Genomic DNA, 27,439 nt, shown 5'->3' on the forward strand with positions numbered 1-27,439 from the left:
GAAGCATTATCAAATGTCATCGAAAGGGCTAGCGGGAGTCATTTATCTTTTCTTCCTAGAGATGGGCCAGGGTCGTAGCCTGCACCATAGTCAAAGGTTGCAAGGCTTGGACCTCCCTTCGGATTTCCGGTGCTAATCCAGAAACGAAACATCTAAGTAAGAAGGTTGGTGGAAGACCAACGATACAATTGGCAAGAGATTCGAATTCAGAGAAATACTCAGTGATTGTTCCCCTCTGTGTGAGCTTGAATAAGGTATCGGTAGGATCCTCATATTGGGAAGGGGCAAATCGAGCCTCCAATTCTTGCAAAAAACCAGGCCATGATGAAAGTTGGTCGTTCCGCGACATCCACTGGAACCATGCGAGGACCGGTCCTTCCATATAGAAGGAAGCAATCGTGAGGCGGTCGAGTTCTGGTGTGTCGTGATAAGAAAATAATTGGTTGATCTTAAAGATCCAACCAAAAGGGTTTGATCCGTTAAACCGAGACACTTCCAACTTCATACGAAGAGAGGAAGTTGACGGGTGAAGTGGATTGAGATTGGCTGTGGATAATGTCGGCGAATGCGAGCTTGTCTCCAGATAACCTTTTGACAAAGGTCCTCCAATTTGTTAGATAAGTGGGCAATGACATCCTTGATGTGATCCATGTTGGACTTGGAGCGGGAAGATTCTGCCATCATCAATGAAAGCACCAAGATGATGCATACATGGAGAGAAAGCTAGTAGAAATATCAGAACCAGGTAAGGAAGTTTGCCAAATTTATGCCTCCTTTATTGCTCAACCAAAGGTTACAAATATAGGGAGCGAAAGCAAAATAATAAACTAAGAAATGGCTCTACTAATCCACTACTAACAGAAAGATAATCCACTACTAATAGAAAGGATAAGCTAGCACTACTCTACTACAACAAGCACTAACTAACGGACAAGCATATTTTTAAAAGATCAAACTAGCATATTGCCCTGAATTCAGACATAGTCTGTTAAGTGTCTTGGAGTGATAATTCTTCTTTTGGGCCTTTCACTCGTGCCACCCTGATGCTTGACTATGGGCCTATCAGGTTCCCTTCATTAACTACCAGGATAGGTGAATGATAATTTTGTGAATGAAAATTGGCATTTGAATCAATTAGCATATACTATTCCACAATCCTTGCTAGCGATTCACATGGCATTTTCAAATGATACAAGTCTTGGATAAGAATATACAACGCACTAGAATGCTCTTGTTGACAATATATGTTGCCTCAAATCTTCATTAGTGAAGATAAAGGTGATGTTATTATTTAGAGCCTAGCTTCAAATGTTTATGATGCTATATCTGCTTCTAGTTGGCTCTCCCTTGATATGTCCACTTAAACTACCCGTGGAGATTTTTTGCATTTGATATGGTCCCTATAATTACCAGAGAATATAAGAATTCTTCTTCTAGCTCACTTTCCATGGAGCCATTACCACTAATGAGTTTCTTTTGACCCTTGATATGTCCATTTTTCGTCATATTTCTCTTGACTCTTTTGTAATAGACACAAAACTGGTTGTGAGAGCATCCTTCATCTTTTATGCGGCTATCCCGAAGCTCTTCAAATTTGGGATAAGGTGGGCATGCTTACAAGATCAAAATTTATAGTGACCGGCTACAAACAATGGATGAAGACCCAAGATACCTCTAAAGATGGTTCATTATTTTCTACAACTTGTTGGTGCATTTGGAAGTCTAAGAATGCTTTAGTGTTTGATGATAAAGACTAGTCTTGCTAGTATATCACAAACCACATCAATTTGCTTCATAATGATATCACTTCAATGTTGGGTGCCTCCTCATTTATCCCTTAGAGCACTCTAGTCAATTGGAAACCCCCTTTGGAGGGTTGCATAAAAATTAACATAGATTGTAGTTCTTTTTGGAATCCAGGAGCGTTGAGGTTTCTATTCAAGATTGACTTGGTCAGTAGGTTTCAAGATTATTTGGATCTTGTAGGCATGCTACAAACCTCTTTGCTAAGCTCTTTGCCATTCAGCAAGGGTTACAATATGTGTAACGTTGTGTATTTCATAATGCTTCATTAAGAGGTTTTACTTAAATTACAAAAGTAATTGAATTTAAATTTAAGTACTTGTAACTAATTAATTAATTATGAGGTTATGGTTTGTGGTGTATATATCGATATTTATGCTTAAACTAGATTATATTTGTGATTAGCCAATTCTATAGTGTTTGGGCCTAGGTGAGTAGACCTTGAGTAATGGGAATAAGGTGAATAAGTTTAGTTGGTTGTGAGGTACAAAGAAAGACAATAATAAGAGTCACAAACCCTTCAATAGACCTTTTCCAAATATGAACCAAAAACACTAAACACTCGTATTTTACTCTCTTTTTTCTCTCTAAGCAAACCCTTCAATGGAGAGCTTGATATCTTGTTTTCCTTGCTCAAGGGACCCTTTTCTGTTGTTTCCTTCTGTTGGTGGCTGGTTATGGTGGTAAGGAACTCCTCTTCTTCCCCTTTCATCTTCATCTTCGTGCTCTTTTATAGAGCACCCTTGGGAGCTCATAAAAGTGCTCATCTTGAACCTTGAGGTTTTAATGTTGTTTTTTCTTGTTTTTGGGGTTTGAGTGTTGTTGTTAGGGTGGAGGAAAGCCCTCTTCTTGAACCCAAAGCCTTCTCCTTTTTAATTTCTATTTCTCAAAGTTAGACCCTTGGTTTATAAAGGTAACAGAAACTAAATCTTGGTTGATCTTGATTTGGAAATTCTTGATTTAACATTGTATTTGTTCAACTGATTGTTGATTTAGGTTATTTTGGACATGCATTGAGTATTGGAATGAGTTTTAAATAATTTATAAGTGATTGGAGGGGTTAACCCTAAAATTGCGAGTTGTAGAGTATGCAGACTCGCTAGGCGAGTTGTATATCAGTGTATCACATATAATTTTACTCGTTGGGTGAGTTGTGTGATCCTATAAGTGATCTAGATGACTGAATTTAGATCAGTGATCTTCATAAAATTTGTAGCCCCGGATGTTATCTAACTAATGAATTTTGTCTCATCTAAAAATATTGTGCATAACTCTAGAAATGATCAAATTAGTGAACAAATGTGAAGTTGTCGGTAATAAGTAAAAGTTCCATATAGATTGTAATTTTAGGCATAGTATGATTCCAAAATGGGTCTTTGGGTAAACATAAAAGTTGGATATAATCTTCTTAGTTTTTAAGTGAGACAAGAACCAACTTAATTGAGTTAGTATATCTTTATTTAACATGTTTATTAGCTATGAAGATCATAGGTGCATAATAGAAAATGAATGAGATAATAATCCAAAACTTATGAGATATTTTGATAACCTTAAACATGAAGTATAAAGTTTTTATAAATGGTAGAGTGATACATATTTATGATGTGTGGTTTGGTCTAGGATTTAATTATTTCTAAGTTATCATGTTGTTGAGAAAATTATATTGATAATGAGGTAATTATGTTAATTGATGAATGTCTTGAGTTGTGTTGGTTGATTTCTTGATGATGATGATATGTGATATGGTTGAGATGATAATATTTTATGATTAGAGTTAACTTTATTTTTAGATCATGAGATTCACCTTCATATGAGTTTTTGGTGAGTTGTTTGCAAGAATTCAAGGTGTTGGAATGTCTTGCTATGCTTATTAAACTATAGGTTGTTTCATGTGTGTGATGAGCATATGAATGATAAACTTATGATATTATAGCCTCTTATAATATTGTATTGGTGAATGAATTTTTTATGACATATGATATTGATTTGCATAATCATGACATCACACATTGATAAATGACATTGCATGTGAGTAGGCGCATAAGTTAGGGGGTGCTAAAAAGGCCCTTAAGCTACTACAGAAGGTTGTCGGTGGTGGCTAATGGTTAAAGAGCCTATAGAATGGATGGGTAGAAAAATTCCTAAATAGGTTAAGGTTATTGTAACCCTTACCAGAGATAAGCCATTATCCACACTCATCCATTTTCAATAAAGCCACACTTTCTCCATAAGGTTTATTTGAGTCTCCCTGAATGGTTAAGGTGTGACTATGTTAAGGGATGTACTTGGGTCAATTGCTCAAGGTAAAATCTTCCAAGAGTAAAGAGTTAACATGATATAACATGATAGTTAGACATGTACATTGATAATTGTGCCTTGAGAATGATGTTTTACTTGATGAGTTATGGAAATACTTTGATGTCTGATGATTGATGGACTGATGATGATGACGATGTATGATTATTAAACCTTTATATAATGGTTGATGAACTGATGATTATTATGAGATGTCATGTTATGAGAACTCTAACACTCATGTTTTATGTATGATTTCTATATATTATGTTATATATGTGATGATAGTAAATCATGCTTTAATTGTTAAGTTTTATCTTCTTGTAGTATTTTTTTTTTGTAAGTTTTTCCTTGCGTTGTTATACGTGTGATTTGTGTCTGTGATGACCTTGTATCTGATGTGCGTAGGAACAAATGGTTAAGAGGTGACCCTGTGTCTTCGTAGACTTTGTAGATATGCGTACCTGGATGTCAAGATGTGTTTTCGTCTCACCACTAGAAAAATTGTTTTCGACAATGACATATCAACAACAGTTATACAAAAATCGTCTTAAAAAAAACAGTGACATTTTTGTAAATAATTACAATCTTTTAAAGACGATTCTCTCAAAACCTTTTTTGAAAATGCATTAAGACATTGATTTCTTCAAGAACCAATGTTTAAAGCAAGACTTCAATGTTAGTTTTAAAAAATGTCTTCGAAAGGATATGTTTTGACTTTTAATATTCTCACACAATCTCGCTCACTTCGGCATGCCTCTCTCTCACTCGCACTCTCTCACATTCTTCAAGAATCGTTTTCTTTGCATTTTCAAAATTCACTTGAGCTTTGCTTGCAGACTTCACAAACGGACGCTCACCACTTATTCTCATCGATCACTTTAGAAGCTATTGCACCCTTCCCAAATCCAACTACTTCGATTCTAATCCCAACCAATCACAGTTTGATTTTCCCTTTCTCTAATTTTTATTTCTGACATTATTCTTTCTTTTCTGAAGGTCACCTTGTATTATTGGTGGTTGATTAAAGCCAGAAAAACGACTTCCAAGGAAAGTGTTTAGTCGTCGCTAGTGTCTCATCGAGAAAGTAAGCCTAAGACTTCTCGCTTACCTTCCTTCGCGTTAACATTTTCACACCTCTGTTTTTTCACCTTAAAACGTGCGTGTTTAATGTATTGCCTGTGTTGTATTTGAATTTCTTCAAGCAGGGTCGTATTGCCAATGCAGAATCCACAAAATGGGGAAAAGTGGTGTCGGCCACATTGGTGGCTGTGGTTATTGCCTTCAGCTCTGACATGTCATCCCTTGCTGATCTCAATAAATTTAAGGCTGAAATGAGGGGTGAATTTGGAATAGGATCGGCTGCATAGTTTGGCTATGTAGACCTCAAGCTTGTTCTGTTTCCTTCATTCTACTTTACTATCTTCTTTCGGGTTATGAACTATTATGGGAAACAACAATAATAACTGAATTGGGATCCTTTATTGTTGTGTAGGAAAACAGTGCATGTCAATGAAAATTTCATGTAATGTTTTGTTTCAATTGGCCGTGTTATAATAAAAAAAATTACATATGCAACATTCATCTTTCCCTGTTCCTTTAGTCAATGTTCCTTTTTTCGTTGTTTCTATTGTACATCATATATAGGTACAAGTATGAGTTGGCTCGACACCATAGTTTTCATTCTTTTAATGCAACCTTGTCAAAAAGATTATACTTCTCTAGTGTAAACATTCCAAACTCAAGATTTTTCAATTTTGTAATATTTTTCAGCATCCATTGGTCCCTCAAATTGATGTTTTACTTGAGTTCTGAATTATCAATTGTAGTACTGGAGGCATTACTTGTCAGATGCAAGTATTGAACTCATAAGCATACTAGGAAACTAGCTAAATTCTTCTATGCAGTTAACGTATAAGTGTATTTCAAATTAACATGAGTTAAGCATAGTAGAACAATGCTACTTCAATTTATTCTAAATTGTCACTTCATAGCAAATTATGGAATCTAATAATGTATAAATTTGGAGTCCTCTATTCATAATCATTCTAAATGAATGATATAGAAGAGCTAACATTTTTGGTGAAAAACACCAAGATCGTCCTCTATTCATATGAAGTGTTTATGGAAAACTTTATCCAAACAGGACGATCTTGGTGATTTTCACCTTTCCCTTTCTATTTGATAAGCCTTATTTTAAAATTTTGGTAATTATATGATGTCTATAGTGATCTTGTAAGAGTCAATGTTTATGGTGGTTATTGTTCCTCCTTTTATTATGTATAGTTTGTATGTTATTTCAATTTGATATTTTTTACTTGGTCCTCATTTTTCTTGATTAGTAGGTTTTCCAATGTTTTTTATTTGGCTTTCCTCTAGACTGGGAAAGCTATGCTCTAGATTGCTTCAGAGAAGAATCTACCACTAGCACTGATTTAGGTAGTGTTATTCCTGATAATGTACCAACTAGTTCTCCAAAAATTTTATCTGATGGTAAATATTCAAACAATGTTTGTAAATGATTTGCATTTATGTTTAGTCATTTCTTATACTTGTTTGGTGTTTTATCATTTCCTATCTATCCAATCTCTATATGGATATTTTAATTGTTATGGCGTGGAAAATTGGTAAATATTTTAATTGTGTAGCCAGCCCAGAAGTAAACAACTGAAATTGCTTGTCCATCCCTATAAGTGCCAAGAAATTATTTTTCTCTAGTCAGATACAAAATGTAATTAAGCTACAAACCTATGGTAGAACGTCAGATTTTCAAGATAAAGGTTACATACACAGAAAGTGTTCCATTTGGCAGAATTTCTCCTTCTTGATCAATTTTGGTCAACGTTTTGCGTATGCTTCTAATATGAGCAGTGGATGTGCTAATTGTTCTAATTATCTATTCATGCAGTTTATATGCAGGTAGTTATACATATTAAAAAATAAAAATCTTGGGGAGTAACTGCCCCCAAACCTCAAAACCTAGATCTGTCCATGTCCATAAAAACATTGTCCATAGCTGTCTGTGGATTTGATTAAGCCAGACATGAAACTAATAGGATAGAAGAGTATTTCATAATTGGTGCTTATAAATATTGATCATACTTGAAATGGTACCTCCAAACATATATTGTTAGGAACAGATTTGGCAAGTTCTGCTTCATCCAATTTTGCTCTATTTGTTGCAGAAAAGGCTTCAATATCTTCCATGCTGGGGGAACCAGGCCTATAGGCAAAACTCAACAATTAAGCCAGGCATCCCCTACTAATTCCAGCAAGTTCAGCAACAGATTAAGCATAAATGGAATATTAATTCGAGCCACAAATTGCATTGTGTGAAACACCAAAAGGTATGCAATAAGGGAATTGTGTAGAATGACATTATGATTACAATTATTTAATGGAACTTCATTCTTTCTAGCAACCATGTTAGGACCCTGATATTGATGCCAATTTAGTATTGTTGCCAAAATATATAAACATTTGCTTCTTCCATTTGTTAGGTGATCAATTTCATATATAATTTATATTCTCAATTGCAAGTAGTAAGATTAGGTCTGAATCAGTTAATTATTACAAACCATATGCACTACATAACAACTAAGCATTGACAAACCTACAATTCCTCCTAATTTCCCCCTCATTTCTTGTAAGAACATTGATGTTTCCCATCTTAATCATAGATTTAGCAAATGAAGCAAACAAAAGTTTTTCATTAGAGGCATAAGCCCGCACCTGCTCTGTAATCTTTCCATGTAAGTCATGGATGATAAGAACATTGTATAAAACTAACAAGCCTTTCCCTTCAAGAATATTTATGAAGTAGTAATTGTCAAATCTTTTTGGTTTGAAAATCCAAGGGTGCAAATTTTTTGTCCCTTCCCTCAATAGGGCATATGGACTGCAAGATTCTCGCGAAACTTTTGTATCGTTTGTAGTCATCATAGCCATAGTCATATTCCTCTTTTGCATCATATACCCTCAACCTGAAGCTTAGACATCTTGGTCTTCCTATAGTATGGCTAGATGTATTTTGTCAACCAGCAACTATACGTGCTTAAACAAGAGTTGAAGCAAGGAATAAAACTAGAGTTATACCAAATTGCATCACAGTACTCATCGCCACTTGAGCCTCCTAATATACAAGTGGTAGCTGCACGTGTGAGAACCAAGGGGAGTTGTGCTGATGCTGACACAATTCCATCAGCTAAAGAGCCTTCTAATCTGCACGTTGACACTATGGGCTTGTACGTAGTTCATGACCAGTGTACTAAACTAGTTGCATTGGGAAAAGTGTATGATAGTATGTTGACCATACACAATGTCCCTTATGCAGATGATGTGGTTAGGGTGAGTGTTGTCAAAGTTTACCACGGTGATGCTCAGGTCCTTTTTTTGACATCAGAGATTCAATTTGTGAGGCAGGTCGTTGGGACATTCGTTGGGTGGCCGACACATCTTGTGAAACCTGTAGCTAATGAGGTATAGTATTTTCCCTCTCAATATTAATTGCAACGACATTTTTTTTGAAAGTTATCGCAATTGAAATTTCATTAAACATGTAGGACTTACAAATGTGTATGCCGAAAAGGGTTACATCTGCAGGAATGGACACTTCAGTGCCTACAGTTGATCCATTGGGAGAATTGGTTAAAAACCTTTTTGATGTTTACCAAAAGTCATTTGAGTTTCCATGGGATGGGGCGAAATTTGGGATTCCTAATGTCAAATAGGGTTTTTTCATCACACACGCAAATGTAACCAAGATAATTTTAGGTGACAAATGTTTGAACATATCCATACTATAGTTGTGGACCATGTAAGTTAATTTTGTTTAGTAGCTGTTCAAATTATATATTAACTAATAATTGATGTTGCCTACAATATAAAACTTACAAAATTGACGAAATTTAGTTGAAATAGGTTCATGAATGATTGGAGCACAAGCTTAGGTTATGGATCACTGTATGGTTTCCTTGAACCTCAGTGTATACACAACGCAAGGGACAAACGTCAAGAATTTCATCAAAACATTCAAACATGGGTCAAGGAATCACAATGACAAGTGTACCTAGGAGCTTATCTGAATCAGTAAGTCCACTTGATGTTGAAGAATGTTTACAAAATACATTATAATTGCGTAACTAATGTTTTTTGTCTTCAAGGCACATTGGCAACTTATTGTTCTATGTCCACAGGACAATATTGTTATTTAGTTGTGTTCTTTGCATAAGAAGCCTGATGTCAACATCAAGGGTGCAATTAACAGGTTACTTAGTAAATTTAAAGTCAAATAATGTATAACAATTATAGTGGTTAAACACAATGTTTTTAATATTATATACATTATTGGTATTTTGAAACTAGTGCAATGAAGACATTAACCAGTAGTTTGGAAGGAAAGGGATATCAAGTTGGACCTCGGTGGATTGAACCAAAGGTGTGTCATTATGTCTTCAAAATTTCTTTTGAGTTACTGCCATGTGTTACTTTCATCATTGTAGATTTAGTAAATATATTTCATATCGCATTTAGAGCCATGTTCAAACCGGAAGCTATGAGTGTGGATATTATGTGATGCATTGGATGTGGTGCATAGTAAGTGGTGGATTGAAGAATGAATGGAATAGAGTATGTTGGCTCTAACAATTTTTAATTGTTACTTTTGTATGAAAGTCTAATTCAATGTTTTATGAACCATGTGCTTTCATATTTTCATTTTCGCAGTGGTTTTCTGATGCAATGCCGTTAGACAAAGAGACCATGACAACAATTCGCAACAAATGGGCAGCATATTTTCTACAGATTAAAAACATGGAATTTAGCAACATGTAGATGAGAAAGATGGAATTTTTGTTTCACACTAGACATTTGGATTGTTTACATTTTTTTTATTATGCTCAGTTGACGTTTATTTTAGTAGTGTGTACAATGTGTTTTTATGTGGTGCTTACTGTACATTTTTGTCCAATGACCCAATAACCACATGTTGGATTTCTTTGTACAAATAATTTGTTGGATGAAACGCTTCCTCAATTGGACAAGATCTTTTATCATTGTTTATGCTTCACTATTTTGGAAATTTTCTTGTAGAGGTCGACCGATCTTTTATCATTCTATTCCTTAAAGAGAATACTAAATTTCAAAAGAAATTACAGAACAATGAGTAGATGTCAGGTCTGAAGCATCTAGTAGATGGAGCAAAGCAGCATCACAATGTGAAGTAGATCCAGCAGTTTACACCCACCAGCAGATTATGATACTGCAGGTCGTGCAATTGGTGGATGTCCTATTTATGTTAGGTACAGTGATGTTTTATGTCACATCTTTTTCTTAGATGAACTTGGCACAAATTGTAATGTGTGATTTTGTATTTATGATGTTTTTTAACAGTGACAAGCCAGACAATGACAATTTTGATCTTCTGGTAAGTAATGTTAAGATAAGACTTAAGTGGTTTGTAGATGGAAACTGGAGGTTTCAGAATTCTAGTGCTGAGCAACTAGTATTGTATTTTCAATTAGGTTAGAGGAATCTCATTGCAATTTGCTAGTTGGAAAATAACCAGTTATGAATTTTGCTTTGTTTTTAAAAGGTTTCATAGGTTTTTTTATTTTTCAGTGTTTTTTGTTATCTCTTGGACCTAGTTGATTTCCCTTTATACTACTGCACCTGCAGTTAGTTTTTAATATTCTCTGCAACCTACTTGTAGTTGTACCTTGCTTACCAACATGAACTTTTTAGGTTAAGTGGTTCTTTGACTTGAGACATTTTTTTTTGTCATTGTATTTATTAAAATTTCGAGATAAGAATTAGCTTTGACTTTGACAAAATATGAGTTAATATTTATTTGTCTAAATGTGCATATCTGATTTTTTTTCCCTTTTATTTTACATCTGCTTATTGTTGGATTTTTTTTTTTATTATTATTATTATTTCCACCTTTAGTCACTATTAGTATATGTGTTTCTAAATTTTTGTGAGACCTTTATATCCTTGTTTTTGTTAGAGCTTTTGTAAGTCTGATACTGTCATTTGTTACCTACTTTTAATTATTTCTAATTTTACAAAGGTGACGGTCATTCAGATTTTGATGCTTATGCGCCAAAGGATTTGCTTATTGTGACAACGGGATCTCAAGTAAGTACTTTTAAGGCCCTTTAAAGACTGTCTAGTTCCATTGACTTACAAAAGTTTATGGCATTTCACCAAATATGTGCTATTGTGTTAGGCAGAGCCACGTGCTGCCTTTAATCTTGCATATTTTGGAAGTAGTCATTCTTTCAAGCTGACAAAGGAAGATATTGTTTTGTATTTAGCTAAGGTATGATAATTGCATTGGGTATTTGCCTGGTTGATTTATCTAAAGCACATCAAGTATAGCTGAAGGCTTGTTTAGGAACACTTAAATTCTTTGAAATAATTGTATTCTTTTTAAAGCTATCTCAGGAAGCTGGCAAAAAAATGATTATTTCCTTAAAATATGCTATAATCTAAAATGCACAATGGACTACATTAACCTTTTGCTAATGAACCAATACCAGTATATGAACTTGCAATTTACTATTTTTACTTTCAAATTTAAATCCATTCTTTACCAACTTCTAATTTTTCTGGCTGACCTTTTGCTTGTGTTAGTTGTTGAAATTTTTTCTGGGTGAAGAAAAAAGATAATTATGAAAATTTCTATCTACTAATGTGTTGTTACTGAGTTCTTTGCTTTTTATATCATTGTTAGGTTATCCCTGCTAATGGGTCTCATGTTATGGAATTGCTAAACAACATATCAGAGATTGGATCAACTATAGTTATGGGGAAGAATGAATGTATGCATATGTCTGGTCATGGGTATCGTGGAGAATTAGAAAATCCTGTAGCTGTTCTTGCTAATGAGATAAACACAAAGTTTTCTGGAAAGTTAAATGTGGATGGGATGTCGACATTGAGAAAAATGGTGGATGGACATGAGAAAGAAAATCAGAGAACCAAAATGCAAATAAGAGGTAACATCAATTTACATTTGAAGAATACATTTAAAATTGTGGAGGTCTTGTTGGTTTGCATTTTGTTTGTTTATGTGCAATTGAGCATTTTATATAAAGGTGAATAGGTCATGTTAATTGTATGTTTTATTCATAGATCAAGCAATCTCTCAATAATATGCATTATGATGCTAAAACAAAGATTGAGAAACAAGATAGAATGATAGGAATGCAGAATCTCCTCCTGGTATTCAAGAGACCAGGGCTATCCCTCCTACTCCTACTGTAGGCATTCATGAGACCTGACCTCTCTTTAATCACAATGTTGATCACTATTGATTCCCTCCTATTACTTAGAACCTGTCATCTATCGTATTCCCTCCTTTTGGGATTGAGAGGCAGAATAGAGACATCATGGGGCCAAGCCTGCTTTGGTACCAACTTGAGAAAGTTTTAGAGAATTACTAGCAGAGAATTAATTTTTTGAATAACTCGAGTTACTCAGTTGATCTAGTAATTACAATTTTGTATTTACAACGAGATTAATGATGATTATAGTTCCCAAGTACATGCATTGTATATTCTAGGTACAGGAATAGCCATGCACATGAATCTGAACATAAATTGCTACAGGTTCCAATAGGCATTTAACTACTAATTCCAGCAATGCCACTATCCACTCCAAGAGTCCTCTGTGGATCATTAGTTCTGATAATATTACTGAAGTACCCTAGACTAGAAAACTAAAACTATTTTAGAGCATTGAAACAAAAGACTTCAACTTAAGAAACCTGGTTTCAGGAAAATGACATATCATGTCTCATAAAAGAACCTTAGTTGCATACAATTATTTAGAATAAGATTTCAATGCTTGAGAATAACATGCCAATATTGAAATACAAGGAAAAAGAATCCACTTTTTTAGATTTCTAGAAGAGGTATTGTCCTGGGATTACCTGTATGGAACCTGAAATGCAAATTAGAACCCAGATTTTTTGAATAGTGATGCATAGGTTGCCAGGTCTTCCTCAGAGAACTATGGTGGCAGGTAGGGGTGGAAATGAGCCGAGCAGCTTGTCGAGGGCCTTTGGCTTGACTTATGTAAGGCTCGGCTTGTTTACCATAAAGGCCAAGCTCAAGCTTTTTAAAAAGCCTCTTTAGATAAAAAGGCCAAGCTTAAACTATAAAAAAGGCTTGTTAAACTTAACAAACCGGCTTGTTTAACTAACAATAATAATAATAATAATAATAATAATAATAATAATAACTTTATTTTATCAAATCTTATCTTATTTAGATTTTATTTTATCCAGATTTTATTCCATCTAGATTTTATTTCATCCAGATTTTATTTCATCCAATCTTATCTTATCTTGTCCAGATTTTATTTTATTTCGTTTATGGTCTTGGACTTAAAATAGATTTATGAGCTTTGGGGCTGAGGACCTATATAACAGCACCAAGGTTTTAGTTTAGAGAGATTTTTTTGGAGAGGAGAATAATTCTAGGATTTTAGAATTCCAGTTTTTATTACTGTTCATGCACACTTTTCACGTAGAATAAAATTCATTTTCTGCAATTTCGTTTCGGCTTCAATCTACAGTTTCGTTTCTACTGATTAATGGAAGGCTAAGTCTCTAGCATTGTTTTCTCTTGAGGATCAAACGCAGTTCTCTTTGAGGTTTTGTTATTACTATTGAATACTGATCAGTTTTTTTTCTTCACCAATTACTTTTTATTTGTTGCTATTAATCCATGCATGCTTAGTGCTTGATTAATTGTCTATGCGCTTAATTTACGTTCATGCTTAATGATCAGTTTCGTTCATGATTAATTGGTGTATGTGTTGTTTAGTCACATAATGACAACCTTATCTTAATTTTCGCTTAGTAATTTAATTTAGGGTTGGATTAAGTGGTTGAACTGATTAAGGATAAATTCTCGTAACCTAAGATAAGAGACTTGCTTGTGAATTAAGGGAAAAAATGTTTTAATTCTGTTATTTTCTAATTCAAATTTGTTTGCTGTTTAATTTACAAAAATAAACAACCCCCCAATTGGTTACTATTTTATTACTATCTATTATGAACGTTTGGTTGACCATTGCTTGTTGGGAGACGACCTAGGATCACTTCCTATATACTGCATTTTTAATGTTTATTTGATTCGGGTATGGCCTTGATCAATAGTATATAAGATATGGCTTGAGTAGACTAAGATGAAATTATTGTAGATATATTTTTAAAAAAAATATTTAATATACTTATATATTCAAAAATTGGATTTAAAATTGTTAATTTAACTAATAATAACTTTTGTTTAGCTATATTAGTGTAAATCATCTCTAATCCATACATTTTTTAATATTATGCTCTTTTTATTTTCTTTTGATATACTTTGTACTTTAACGACTTGAATTCAATATGATTTTGTTTATCAATTATTTTTGGATTTGTACATTACTTATACGAAATTTTATAAGTTTCTTTTTTTAGTTAGTATTTCACTAGGTTTTAAAATAATTAATTAATCAAAGACGTCTTTAAGCAAGCTTTTAAATAGGCTCATGGTCCAAGCCAGGCTTTTATGTAAGCCGAGCCGAGCCTTAAAAAAAAGCCTATGACAGGTAATAAGCCAAGCTCAAGCCTAATAAAGCTTGGCTTGGCTTGGCTCATTTCCACCCCTAGTGGCAGGGCAGTAGTTGGGTCATACAAATCCATGATTTCCTGATTATCACCTATTATTGGTATCTCACTTCTAGAGAAGAATGTGTAGATGTTCCTTATAACTGACTTAACATCAAAGCGAACAAAATCTGCTTCTGCCCTCCCAGCCTCCTGAATATTGTTAATCATTAGTTCATACAATTAGCCTAAGTTTTCACTAGCTTGAATCAAAAGGGTGTTGTTTTTTCCCTTTGCATTTGATATAACCACATAAGTATATGAGATAAATCAAACATGACTTTAGTTTTCTATCTTGGTCTCTTTATTATGGGTTTGCTTATATTTGAGACAAGTTTTAATGGAAAATTTGGTGATAAAATTTGTTAATTTCAGAATTGTCTATGAATGTATTATTCTATAATTCTTGAAACTCGTGTAGTTTGTTAAGTATGATAGATATTACTCAAATTGTGTTGTATAGCGCATATATGTTGTTGCATACCTTGGTAATGCTTAATGAATCCAACGGACCCACGACATCATCAACAAGGTCAAGTAAGTTTGCTTTTTGTGGCTCCGCGGGATGCTCAGAAAGTCCATAACCTCTAAAATCAAAGGCAATAGCCCGGTAGCCAGCATTTGCTGCAGCAATCATCTAGTGCCTCCATGTATACCATATTTCTTGGAATCCATGTAAGAAAACCAGTGCCTTTTGACTTGCACCAACAGAATTATCACTAAAAAAAATCACACATTTTAAGATGGTTCTGCCAAGAACCGTCTAGTACATTCTAAGAAGGTCTTGATCCGTATGGGTTTTTTTGTTGAAGAATTTTTTTCAATTTTTCTTCTAAATTTGTTTTTTTTTTTAACTTTTGATTTGTCAATTGTTATTTAAATTGTTTCGTAGTGTAATGTTGTTTTGTAATGTTAGTGAAATTTTATAATTTTTTCTGATTTATATGTTAATTATTGATTTTATTTATAAAAAATATATTAGTTATTATTAAGATTAGATTAGATTGCTAAAATTAAGATTAAATTGGGTAAATAATTAATTTTCAATATTGTTATATTATATTTGTTTCACTTTTAAAAAAAATCAAAAAAAATATTTAAAAGATATTGAATTTGTTACTTTTGAAAAAATATTGAAATCATAATTAAAAATAATTTAAATTTTTCAGTTACAATAAATATTTAAACGAAAATTTTTAATAATTAAAATTTGTTATAAAAATATTGAAACATAATTTTTAATTGTACAATAAATCTATTAGTTATAAAAATTATGAAACCAACATTTAAAATATGATAAGATTTTTAGTTTAAGATAATGATTGAAATAAAATTTAAAAATATATTTGATTTAGTAGTTATAAAAAATATTGAAACCAAAATTTAAGATATGATAATATTGTTAGTTTAAGATAATGATTGAAATAAATTTTAAAAATATATGTGATTTAGAAGTTATAAAAAATATTGAAACCAAAAATTAAAATTTAAAATATGATAAGATTATTAGTTTAAGATAATGATTGAAATCAAATTTAAAAATATATTAAATTTGTTAGTTATAAGAAATATGGAAACCAAAATTTAAAATATGATAAGATTGTTAGTTTAAGATAATGATTGAAATTAAATTTAAAAATATATTTGATTTTGTAGTTATAAAAAATATTGAAACCAAAATTTAAAATTTAAAATAAGATAAGATTGTTAATTTAAGATAATGATTGAAATCAAATTTAAAAATATATTAAATTTATTAGTTATAAGAAATATGGAAACCAAAATTTAAAATATGATAAGATTTTTAGTTTAAGGTAATGATTGAAATTAAATTTAAAAATATATTTGATTTTGTAGTTAAAAAGAAATATTGAAACCAAAATTTAAAAGTTAAGATATGATAAGATTGTTAGTTTAAGATAATGATTGAAATCAAATTTAAAAATATATTAGTAGTTATAAAAAATATTAAACCAAAATTTAAGATTTAAAATTTATTTATTAATCCATGTTTTAATTTTTTTTAAATTATTTTTTTAGAAATTTTTTATTCATTTAAATTATTTACAAAATTTGATAATTAAATAAATTGATATTTAATTGAATGATGTATTTAGATGTTTATTATAATGATTAAAAATTAAATAAATATGATATTTAATTGAATGATGTATTTAGATTTTTTTATAACAATTGATAATTAAATAAATTTGATATTTTTTTACATCTGTAAATACTTATTAAATCTATCATTTTTATATGTAAACAAATTAATTATTATATAAAAAATAATCATCACAAAATTTATTATGTAAATTTACATATACATTAAATATAAATTAAAAATTTTAGTGTTATATACAGCGACACTATTTGTTTATAACATAACGAGTCTATTAGCTCAGTTGTTTGAGTGTTCTATTAATAATGCAAGTGACCCGTATGTGCATACAATTTTTTTTGCTTACCTTTCCTTCTCCAACGACGAAAACCAACCAAAAATCACCGTATACTCCTAACAAACGCATGTACACCACCAGAGACCAAATACGCTTCCAAACCTCCCTTAACGGAAGCAAATTACACTAAGTGACGAAAATTTTATGGAAAAAAAATGGCGCTGCAGAAATAAAAAAAATCCTACTTCTATTTATAACCGAAATATGTATTTCATCAAGTGCTCCAATCGAATTCTAAAAACATTTCAAAATAAAAAATAAGTTGTAATCACTTAAAGTACCTTATAATTACTAACAAATGACAAACTTACCTTAAACCATCTCCATTTATTTTCCATCGAGCCCTCTAGATTATAGTCATGGAACTTCAAATATTCTTTGTTTACTTTCATTATAGCTCGTAGGACATTCTTGAATTGCCTACTAATTGTTTCCATGGATCTACAATAATTAAAATGTACAACTCTATACTTTAGGTTGTGAGCAAGGATAAGCAAAAACATTGCCACGGCTTCAGCTACTGGAACATTTCTTGTTTTTACCAATTGTCCTTTCTCTTGTAAAATTCTACAAAGCTTAAAAAATGTCTTTTTACTGACCCTTAATTGTTCAATGCAATCAGTTTTTGTTCTCCTGTATAGACGATTGAGGAAACTATGTCTTTCTAATTCCAAATTTCAAACAGGTTCCTTAACAAAGTACTTGTCATGATAACAAGTCAGTGCACCCAAAAGCATAGTGACAACACTAACAATAATGAAAAATGTTTGTTCAAGTTCTTCTTCCTCCTCTTCATCTCTTATACGTTTTCTTGAAGCAACTGAAGCATCAACTATACTACTTTCCATTTCTTGACCATCCATACTATATAACTAAAAGAAAAGTAATATAATAACAAAGGATGTTATTAACTTTAATAAACTATTCACAAAAGCTCTATGACAAAGAAAAAAAAAAAGAAAATAACAAATAGTATATATAATGCATAAAATTATGGGTAAAGTTTTCTTTCCCTTAACTATGAGGCACAACAGAATTATTTACAATTAGATATATAGTTCTATTTCTCACAATAATTAGAAATTCCCACTTATAAATGTTTAAATCTGTATTGAAATCCTAGTGCAACAAGTTTATTATACATTAAAAAATCCTAGTGTTGACAATTGCATCTTAGAGAAATGCTAGTAGGTAGTACCTGCATCACAAATTAGTTTATAAATTTTGAATGCCTAACTGGTATCTAATTAGTGGGGAACAATGTTTGATGGTACTGCACTACTGCTATATGATATTATGCTCTTCACAATTGAGAGCTCATATATGTGTACTGGTATGTGATATGTTTCATACAAAATTGGATAATTTGTCAAAGCATTTTTACCAAAATTATAAGCAATATTTTTATGGTCATTTTGTACACAATACTTCTATACTTCTAACCCATTTTGATTGCATGAGTTAAATTTGATAAGCATGTCAACTTTAGTTCATTTGTATCAACATTGTATTTGTATGGGTGATATCTGGCTTGGTCATTTGAGTAACAGACTTACTGCACTTAATTGACATGAATAAGTCAATAAGCAAACCATTTAAGCATTTGAGAAATTATGAGACTTATATATACCTCTGACCATAAAAAATAAATAAATTCGGAAAACATTTAACAACAAAAATAATTTATGCTCTTTGTAAAAAAATGTTTCAAGAAATGCTAGCAGGTCCTTACATACTTGGATTAAACTTTTTGAACATCATTCTACCAAACACGATTATTTGCCTAACACTGATTTAACTACTTTAAATAGCATTCTATTACATGAGTGTTCAGTTAATTAATTCTCCTTTTGTGAATGTGATTTTTTAGTCTGGAGTACAGCAAAATTGGGGATTTTAATTATGTTGTTGCTGCAAGATTAATTTATTTTAATATAACCCTTTTTGTAGGCAAAGACAATGTAGGTAGAAGCAGCCTACACGTATTCTTAATATGTTTCTTTCCATTGAATTTTTTTATTAGAATTGTTGTGACAAAATTTTTCTTTAGCTTGAGAAGTTTTCATGGCATTAGATTGGAAATACTATGATTTTGTGTCTACTTTCCCCAATTTCAAGTTGGGCAATTTCAAGTTAGAATGCCTCTAAGGCATGTATGCATTGGTTTGCTATGTTACCTATATATGAACTTTTGTGTGGTGTCACTGTCGTGTCTGTTGCTTGGTTCACTGATGTCTCCCTACTTTTGCTCTTAACAATTAAAGGTTGTCTAATTTTCACTTATAAACTGTAAGTTTTTCCTTGAAACAGCAAAAATAACTTCTGCCAACTATACCGTCACATACCTTGTCTCTTCTCTTTCTCTTGTAGTAAGATGTGAAAGCCTTCAATTATAAACTGAGAAAAGTGATCTCTCTCTCGCTCCTGAAATGTAAAACCATAATTTCAGGATAAGAAAAGGAAATCAAGCTTTATTAACTACTTTGCAAGCAAGTTTGCTAGTATCAATGTAAACCTCAGCTTACATAGAAAGCTAAATATATAAAGCCGAAATAGTTTCAAGTTAGACAGCTTATGAGTTCATGGAAAAGTATCTTGCTTAGTTATAATTATCAAAAGAGAACAACAACATGTGGTTTGGATTGAGGATGTATTGATGTAGTATAGTTTATCAGAGTCACACACTACCCTTGTAAACCCTACATGGCATAACAACAACCAAGCCTTTCCCACTAGGTTGGATCAGCTACATTGATCAAACAATGACTTGTTTTAATATTTTTGACAAACCATTAATCGCTAAATTCTTTTGAATGATTTTGCGTATAACTTTTCGTAGTCTCTCTCCATCTCTAGTGACAAGGATACCCTCCATCTTATTTGCTCTCTTTATAGGAACATCTAGAGGTGTTCTCAGCTCTCTAAGACACAACAGTGACACACTCCACCAAAAGCATTTAGGAGCAGCAAAGAATCATTCAGATCTGCTCTACCACTGTAGTGGCCATTATAGCAGGAATTAACAACCCGGTAAAATATCTCTACATTTAATATTATACTATCAATTTTGCTATTTTTTTGAATCAGAAACTGATCCAGCTTCAAAGCCTCTTATTCTCTGGCTCAATGGAGGTCTGTAGATGGAACTATGCCTTAAGGTCACTACAACAACATGCAAAGAACAACATAAGATCTTATAGCCAAGCTAGGAAATTGTCCTCTGCATCCTTTGCTGCGGTTTCCAATAGAATACTCAACAAAAGAAAGGAGATGTGATAACAAATTGTATAATGTATTTGTTACTTAGATGCAACATCATATCTTATAATCAAACAAACTCAAATCCAAATCCAACATAGTTTGGTGAAATGCAACCTACAAACCGTAGATTATAGACACAAAATGCAAATTAATGAAATCAAATAGTAAAAACAGGATTAAAACAAAGATGAACAAGAAAAAATCCTATAATACTTAGATGAGAGAGCGAGAGAGACTAACCAGAGATAGAGAAGTTGTGTTTCAGAGAAGAACATGTTGAGATTGAGTGTTGTTGCAAGAGAGAGATTCAATGAGGGAGGAGAGAGAGATTCAATGAGCGCACAGAGAGATTGAGCATAGAGAAGGGTGAGAAGCTGTTGGAAGAAGAAAGAGAACATGTAATTTCAAATTCTTTAATTTTTGAAAGAATTTAAAATCCTAATATTTAAGTTAATTAAAATACTTTACCAAAATACTGAAATTTCAATTTCTCTTCAAATTTTTTATCCAAACATCTTATTTAACTGAAAAGTAATTAAAATTCTTTAAAAAATTGAATTCTCCTATTAAATTTCCCCATCCAAACATACTATAAGGATATTTTTAACATTTTAGAAAATTGTTAGGCGCCCCAAACAATTCCCTATTTTATTTGGCAAGACCAAAAGTGAGAGACTATTATCTGTGCTTGTCCCACGTGTTATCATTTCTAATAGTTGCAATATATGTCACCTAATTACTAAATTGAACCTTTCTAATTTGTTATTTTAAGGTTAATTCATGTACTTTGTTAATGTAATTTTTTCCATTATTAATTAATCAAAAATCAGGTTAAATATAAATTTTAAAATAATTATACAAAAGTTAACAACTTATTATAAAGTTATAGATTTAATGTGCATTCTAGTTAAATTCTAAATTAAATTGTAAATGATAATTAATTACTAATTTACTATTTTGGTCTTATAATTTTCCAACTTATTTCCTCCACATTTTTTCTTCTATCCTTTAACCATTCGCTACATTAAAGTGAATCTTAATTTTTTTCATCAAAGTTAATAGTAGTTATGCTTTTGTATCACTTAACCACTTATCCTCTATGTATATTATATTTTTTTGTAATCTCTGTATATTAAATTAGCATAAAAATATGAAACTTATCTATAATGATAATGCTAAAAAAATATAATCAATAATCTTTAAGTTCAAGTCAGTGTTAAATGTTTGAAAAAAAGTAGTGTGACCTATAATGGTTCAACTTGAATCAAACATAATGACCTCTTTATGGTCTAGAATCTAGACAAAAAATTATGTAAAATCTTGGTTAGTTCCTTGTTTTCTTTTTTATTTTTATTATAAAAATATTATTTTTAAAGATGGTTCAAATATGTTTTTGGTCCATGTAAAAAAACTTGATCATTTTAGTCACGACAAGTTTTCATTTTTTTTTAATTTTATTCCCTGGAAGATATTTTATTCATTTTTAATTTTTATAAATTTGTATTTTTTAATTTTGATCACTATAAGTACAAATTTATAGGACTATAAATGAAAAAATTAAAATCTTAAAGGGAATAAAATTAAATAAATGAAAAATTGAAAAAAAGGGATTAAAATTGAAAAAAAAATACAAACTTAAAGGATTAGAAATGAAGAAAAAACTTAAAAGAACTAAAATTAACAATTTTTTTTATTTTTGATGCATGTAAGTTTATTTTTTTAATTTTGACTTAAATATATTTTTGTTTCATATAAGTTAGCTCTTTTTCATGTTTTGTCCGTGTAATATTTTTTTTTTTTCATTTTTAGTCTTTGTAATTTTATCGATTTTCAATTTTAATTCATTTAAGATACTAATTTTTTCATTTATAGTTCTCATACATTTGTGTTTATAAGATTAAAATTAAAAAATATAAACTTATAAAGACTAAAAATAAATAAAATATCTTACTGAAATAAAAATTAAAAAAACATAAATTTATAGAGACTAAAAAAAACTTACAGTGAAAAAATGAAAAAACATTAACTTTTTAAAACTGAAAACATATTTAAGTATGTAAATCGATGTTTTTACATTCTTGATCCTTGTTATATTCTATTTTTTTATAATTTTCATAAATTTATATTTATAAAAATCAAAATTAAAAAAATACAAATTTAAATAAACTAAAAATAAACAAAATATCTTACATAAATTAAATTGAAAACACACACAAAAATTAGAAAAATAAGCTTACCATCAACAAATATAAAAAATGGTTACAAAACGAAAAGATATTTAAGAATGTAAAGATTTGTATGAAACTTTCCCAACCCTCTTCATTCCCAAATGTTGAGACCCACCCAAACCTGGACGTGAGCGTAGCTACCAGAACTGAAGTGATCATCTCCGGCGAACCTCGACTGCATCTCAACCTGTGTCTCTTCGAATTGTTTAACTTTGAGGTCTTCGAAGGACAGGACCGTGTAGAGACATTTTGGGGGTCTAAGACAAAAATGTTAAATGGGTATTTTTTTTACAAGAATTTTAAAAAGACTTAGTATATTATATAAAATATCAATTTTTATATTAATCTTTTAGCTTTTTTAGCTGCAAAATCATTTATGAGAATTTTATAATCAAGCAATTTTAGCACTTCACTTTCAATAGATAAAATAGCTAACACATTCAATCTATCTTGTAACATTGTTAATTTTAAATATGATTTAAGCAATTTTAATTTTGAAAAACTTCTTTGAGCTGTAACAACTGTTAGAGGGATTGCCAAATTCTATATGTAATGTAAATATTTGGAAAAGAATCTAAAGTTTTAATATAACTCAATACTTCTATTGGTGTGCTAATTTCTTCTCTTAATACTTTCAATTCTGAAAATAAATCAAGACCATCAATATTAAAGTATTCATTAAACCTTAAAAACTTTTCAAGATTAATACAATATTTTTTCAATTCATCCTCATCTAAAGCTTTAATCTTTTTGGAATCAAATTAAAAATAAAAAATAGTCTCATATTGTAAAAATTGTTCAAATCGTGTCTCAATAGAATTAATTAATTGATCTAATATGTATAAAAATTACTCAATACGAAAAGATTCTTCAGGTGAATGTGTGATCCCATTACTAATATTTTCATCAAAATGAGATTTTCTATGAATTTTACAATTTTCACGAAATTTTGGCTCTATATCCATTTCGATAGCCATTTTTTCTGTGGATTCTAAAGCCAATGCAAACCCGTTTTTCCTATAATGTTTTAAATAAGTGATAAGACCTTTTAAATGATCTATAGCAACATCTATATGCATATCTTTTTATTGTAGAATTTTGCTAACAGAATTGACAACAAACAAAATATCATACCAAATATTCATTCCTAATAAAAATTCAAAATCTTCAAGTTAATGAGTTGCTAAAGACATGACTTCACTTTTTAATTTAGGATCTTCACAATTTTTTGATAATTCAGTCAAAGCATCTCTTACGCGGGACGCTCGGATGTATGTAGTTTATAGGCGTTCAGAATCTAGACGATGTCAAATTCAGAGAGATTTAGCTGCGGAGACAAAGTTTGATCAATAGACAACAGGTTTCATTCAAGGGAAGGAAAATAATAGATTTTTTTTTATGAACAGAAGATGAGGAGATGAAAAAACATGAAGAATAGAGTCTGGAGAGTGAGATACGTTAGTTAGGGAATTAGGATGAGTTAAAGGAAAATTAATAGGGATTTACTTTTTTGGGTGATATTGGTTAATTTTTAAAACGATGATATTGATTGACTAATTTTTAAGGGAGAGAGAGATTCTAAATTATTTTATTTTGATCAGTTAAAATTTATTAATAGTTAGTAATAAAAAAAATTTAGGGACCTAAAAAAATGTTTTTTTTGGGTCTTAGTTGATGTCTAATTTGTCTTGCATCTTGCACGGTCCTGCTGAAGGACATGCCTCTTTCACATGCACGACAATGAAAATTGATTTATCTTGTCTTTTGTGTTGAGTGATGTTCTTTTGATATCATTTTGTCATTATTTGAATGGTGTTTGTTATCATGTGGATTGTTACAGTAGCTTTGGTGCTAACTGCTAAGCAATAATATTAGATCCTTCTTTCTATAAATTACTCGAGTTAATGTGAATATTATATTATTTCCTATAACATTTTATAGATTCTGAAATATCTCGGATGTAACTCTCTATCTTCATATACACTTTGAAACATCACAAGGACAAAGATCTACTAAGGTTCAAACTGTGAAAATCCTGAAGGTGTGGTTTTATCTTCGTCATGGTATAGGCTATTATTGTGTTTAGTTATTTTTTGCCATTTATTTAATCTTCTGTTTCCCCATTTGCTTTTTATTATATTAAGTTCAAAAATGTCCATTAGTCATTAATTTGTCTATACATGTCCATTTTACCAATCGTCTTTGCTTCAGTATCATTTTAGTCGCTTCTGTTATGGGTTTGCAATAACAACACCGCATTTTGTTTTACCTGAAGCCCCTCTTGTACAAAATTCTTGAGCTTAGATTCTTAGTTCAGAACACTGGGTATGCCTCAGTTTTAATGTGACTTACTACTTTATTTTATCAGAATGTCATGGCAGTAGCTTATATTTGGTGCAGAATTGTATCAAACATAGACCATTACACTTCTTCTGTGCAATGATAGTTTAAAATAAATAAATTAAATTATAATACGGAAGAAGAGGAAATTTAGACAACATGAGATATAGGAAGAGTCATTAGACAACATGATTGACAAATTTAGAGTGCATTCTTATGAGATTTTGTAACTTCATGACTTGTTAAACATGTTCACACCCATTATGAAAATATATCATATGATATACATTTTGAAATTGCATCTGCTACCTTTGAAATGTCTGCAAAAGCAGCATTCCATTCCAGATTGGGTCTATAATAATAACGCAAAGCTGAAGATTAACATAATATTGAAGCACTACACAAATGTCTTAGGTGCTCCAAATAATATCATGCTTTTTCTGCTAAGAATGTTGGGAATTCAGGAGAGGAATACTCTGTTCATTCTTGAAAAAATCTTGGGGGTCAAACTCTGTCTTAATTTGTGCCAATCTCCTAAAGTTTCCCTTAAAGTACTTCTCACCCCAAACACTAGCTTTTGAGTAGCTTGTGTTGTCATGCTTGTTTTTGCCTAAATCAAGATCCTTATAGTTGAAATAGGCAGCTCTTGGAGATTTTGAGACATAAGGAGTCATGTATTTATAAACCATTTTAGCCCATTGTAGATGCCTCTTGGATGCTTCGTCACTATTGACTTCCCAGTTGACCAGGTATTGTATGTTGTACAAGTAGCCCTTTCTGTGGGGAAAAGGGATTTCAGATTCTGAAATTTCATTCATTCTACCACCATAAGGTTCCAATATCAGGAATGCTATTTCTTCTTCTAGAAGCAGTTTCCAAGCTCCTTCTAGACCAGATTTTGGTATTGGCTCCTTTACAAAGTCAGACTTGGCCTTGAAAGATCTTTTAAACATGGTAGTTCTGTTGAGCAAGAGTTCTAGAGGGTCCTCTATGTCATATCCAGCTATGAACATCACTGATTGAATCCAGCTCATTTCAATGCAGTCTTTGGCCTGCAATCCCAATTCTGGGAAACTCTCATTCATCAGTGGGATCAACCTGTCTATTCCTCCAAGGAAAATAGAGTTGAAGGTTGCTTGGAATTTTTTTGATTTGTCATGACCACTAATTCGAGCAATTACTCTAATGACAAGATCCTCATGCGAGTCATGTGCTATATATTGCCACCTGTGAATGAGATTGGTGACTCCTTCCTCCAGTGTTCTCCCAACGTTGAACCCGATAACAATAGGTGGAACTCTGACCAACCTGATCTTCCATGCAAGGATGACTCCAAAACTAGCAGCATCACCTCCTCTGATGGCCCAGAAAACATCTTCTCCCATTGATTTTCTATCACGAATCTTCCCATTTACATCTATGAGGTAAGCATCAAGAACATGGTCTGCTGATAGGCCATGCTTCCTCAACATCAGACCCTGTCCCCCTCCACTGATATGTCCCCCTATCCCTACACTTGGACAGGTTCCTGCCGGAAATCCGTGCACTTTACTTGCTTTTGAAATTTTGTAGTAAAGTTCACCTATTGATGCCCCAGCCTGAACCCAAGCTGTTTCATCATCAAGGTTAATGTCGATGGAACGGATGTTGATGAGGTCAACCATCACAAATGGGACCTTACCAAGGTAAGATAGCCCTTCATAATCATGGCCACCGCTTCTAACTCTGAGCTGCAGTTCAAGTTGTTTGCTGCATAGAATGGCTTCTTGAATTTCTGATTCATGGAAAGGTGTTAGAATGATAAGAGGCTTCCTTGTGGAACTAACCCATCTAGGATTTTGTGCCAATGAATCCCAGACTTGGGGATATAGCGAGGAGGATGAGGTGAAGGTTATTTTTTCAATGTATTCAGAATTTCCATCAAGTTGGGTTAACAAGCATTCCCTGAATTGCTTCTCAACTGAGGTAGAATCTGCACATGAGATTGGAAGAAGCAGTATCAGAAACACTGCACAATAACCAAACTCCATGTTTACAATTACTTCTGTAACTTTAGTTGATTATGTTTCATAATTCACACATTTATATACATCATAGCTCAGTGACCATTCTCATTTTTATAAATAACATATGAATATCGGTATGTTTTAAAACAATTTACCAGTGTAGGTCCGTTTTAACTATTGACCCATTAAAATTGTTATGTTAACTAGCAAATTTAAGGAGAACATATTGGTCAAATATGTAATTTTGATCAATCAATAGTTAAAACAAATCCATGTTGGTTAATTGTCTTAAAACAGACTTATTGATATTTTGTTTATAAAAATGACGCAAAGTTGTCCATTAGCCTATATGCAATTTATGTTTATATGAAAAGGTTAAATATT

At 31.6% G+C, this 27,439-nt stretch overlaps 2 protein-coding genes and 1 long non-coding RNA gene across 17 annotated transcripts; 1 reads left to right on the plus strand and 2 right to left on the minus strand.

The window, feature by feature from the left end:
- Window positions 1-4,772: 4,772 nt before the first annotated feature.
- On the plus strand, window positions 4,773-15,541 carry LOC102667161 (ribonuclease J). Of its 15 annotated transcripts, none has more exons than XR_001387874.3 (14): window positions 4,773-5,185; window positions 5,307-7,445; window positions 8,113-8,342; window positions 8,432-8,577; window positions 8,661-8,914; window positions 9,019-9,186; window positions 9,294-9,364; window positions 9,463-9,535; window positions 10,254-10,397; window positions 10,489-10,522; window positions 11,168-11,235; window positions 11,327-11,419; window positions 11,834-12,098; window positions 15,225-15,541. XR_001387874.3 is itself a non-coding variant. In XM_041015145.1 (7 exons), exons 4-7 carry the CDS (start codon window positions 10,352-10,354, stop codon window positions 12,203-12,205), a joined length of 579 nt encoding a protein of 192 aa, XP_040871079.1. In that variant the 5' UTR covers window positions 8,921-9,186; window positions 9,294-9,364; window positions 9,463-9,535; window positions 10,254-10,351; the 3' UTR covers window positions 12,206-13,423. The 15 variants fall into 15 exon arrangements, 1 of the variants encoding a protein (XP_040871079.1); XR_001387876.3 differs by having other exon boundaries at window positions 11,331-11,419; XR_003266752.2 differs by having other exon boundaries at window positions 11,183-11,235.
- A 2,255-nt stretch (window positions 15,542-17,796) lies between these two features.
- On the minus strand, window positions 17,797-19,648 carry LOC121174828 (uncharacterized). The gene is made up of 2 exons (XR_005891255.1): window positions 19,566-19,648; window positions 17,797-18,092 (listed from the first exon to the last, which is right to left on the minus strand). It is a non-coding gene; the product is annotated as an uncharacterized lncRNA (long non-coding RNA).
- A 5,593-nt stretch (window positions 19,649-25,241) lies between these two features.
- Window positions 25,242-27,221, minus strand: LOC100794074 (berberine bridge enzyme-like 22). The gene has a single exon (XM_003522785.5). The coding sequence runs from the start codon at window positions 27,077-27,079 to the stop codon at window positions 25,493-25,495; it is 1,587 nt and encodes a 528-aa protein (XP_003522833.1). The 5' UTR covers window positions 27,080-27,221; the 3' UTR covers window positions 25,242-25,492.
- Window positions 27,222-27,439: the final 218 nt, after the last annotated feature.

This window comes from Glycine max, chromosome 4 (genome assembly GCF_000004515.6).
Source record: "Glycine max cultivar Williams 82 chromosome 4, Glycine_max_v4.0, whole genome shotgun sequence".
NCBI lineage: Eukaryota > Viridiplantae > Streptophyta > Magnoliopsida > Fabales > Fabaceae > Glycine > Glycine max.

What these genes read in the sequence shown, in the direction of transcription:
- LOC102667161 (XM_041015145.1), top strand. Translation starts at nt 10,352, where the DNA reads ATGATACTGCAGGTCGTGCAATTGGTGGATGTCCTATTTATGTTAG. An exon ending in GGATGTCCTATTTATGTTAG is followed by an intron (nt 10,398 to 11,167) that starts GTACAGTGATGT and finishes AATTTTACAAAG; the next exon opens with GTGACGGTCATTCAGATTTT. An exon ending in TTGTTTTGTATTTAGCTAAG is followed by an intron (nt 11,420 to 11,833) that starts GTATGATAATTG and finishes TATCATTGTTAG; the next exon opens with GTTATCCCTGCTAATGGGTC.
- LOC100794074 (XM_003522785.5), bottom strand. Translation starts at nt 27,079, where the DNA reads ATGGAGTTTGGTTATTGTGCAGTGTTTCTGATACTGCTTCTTCCAATC.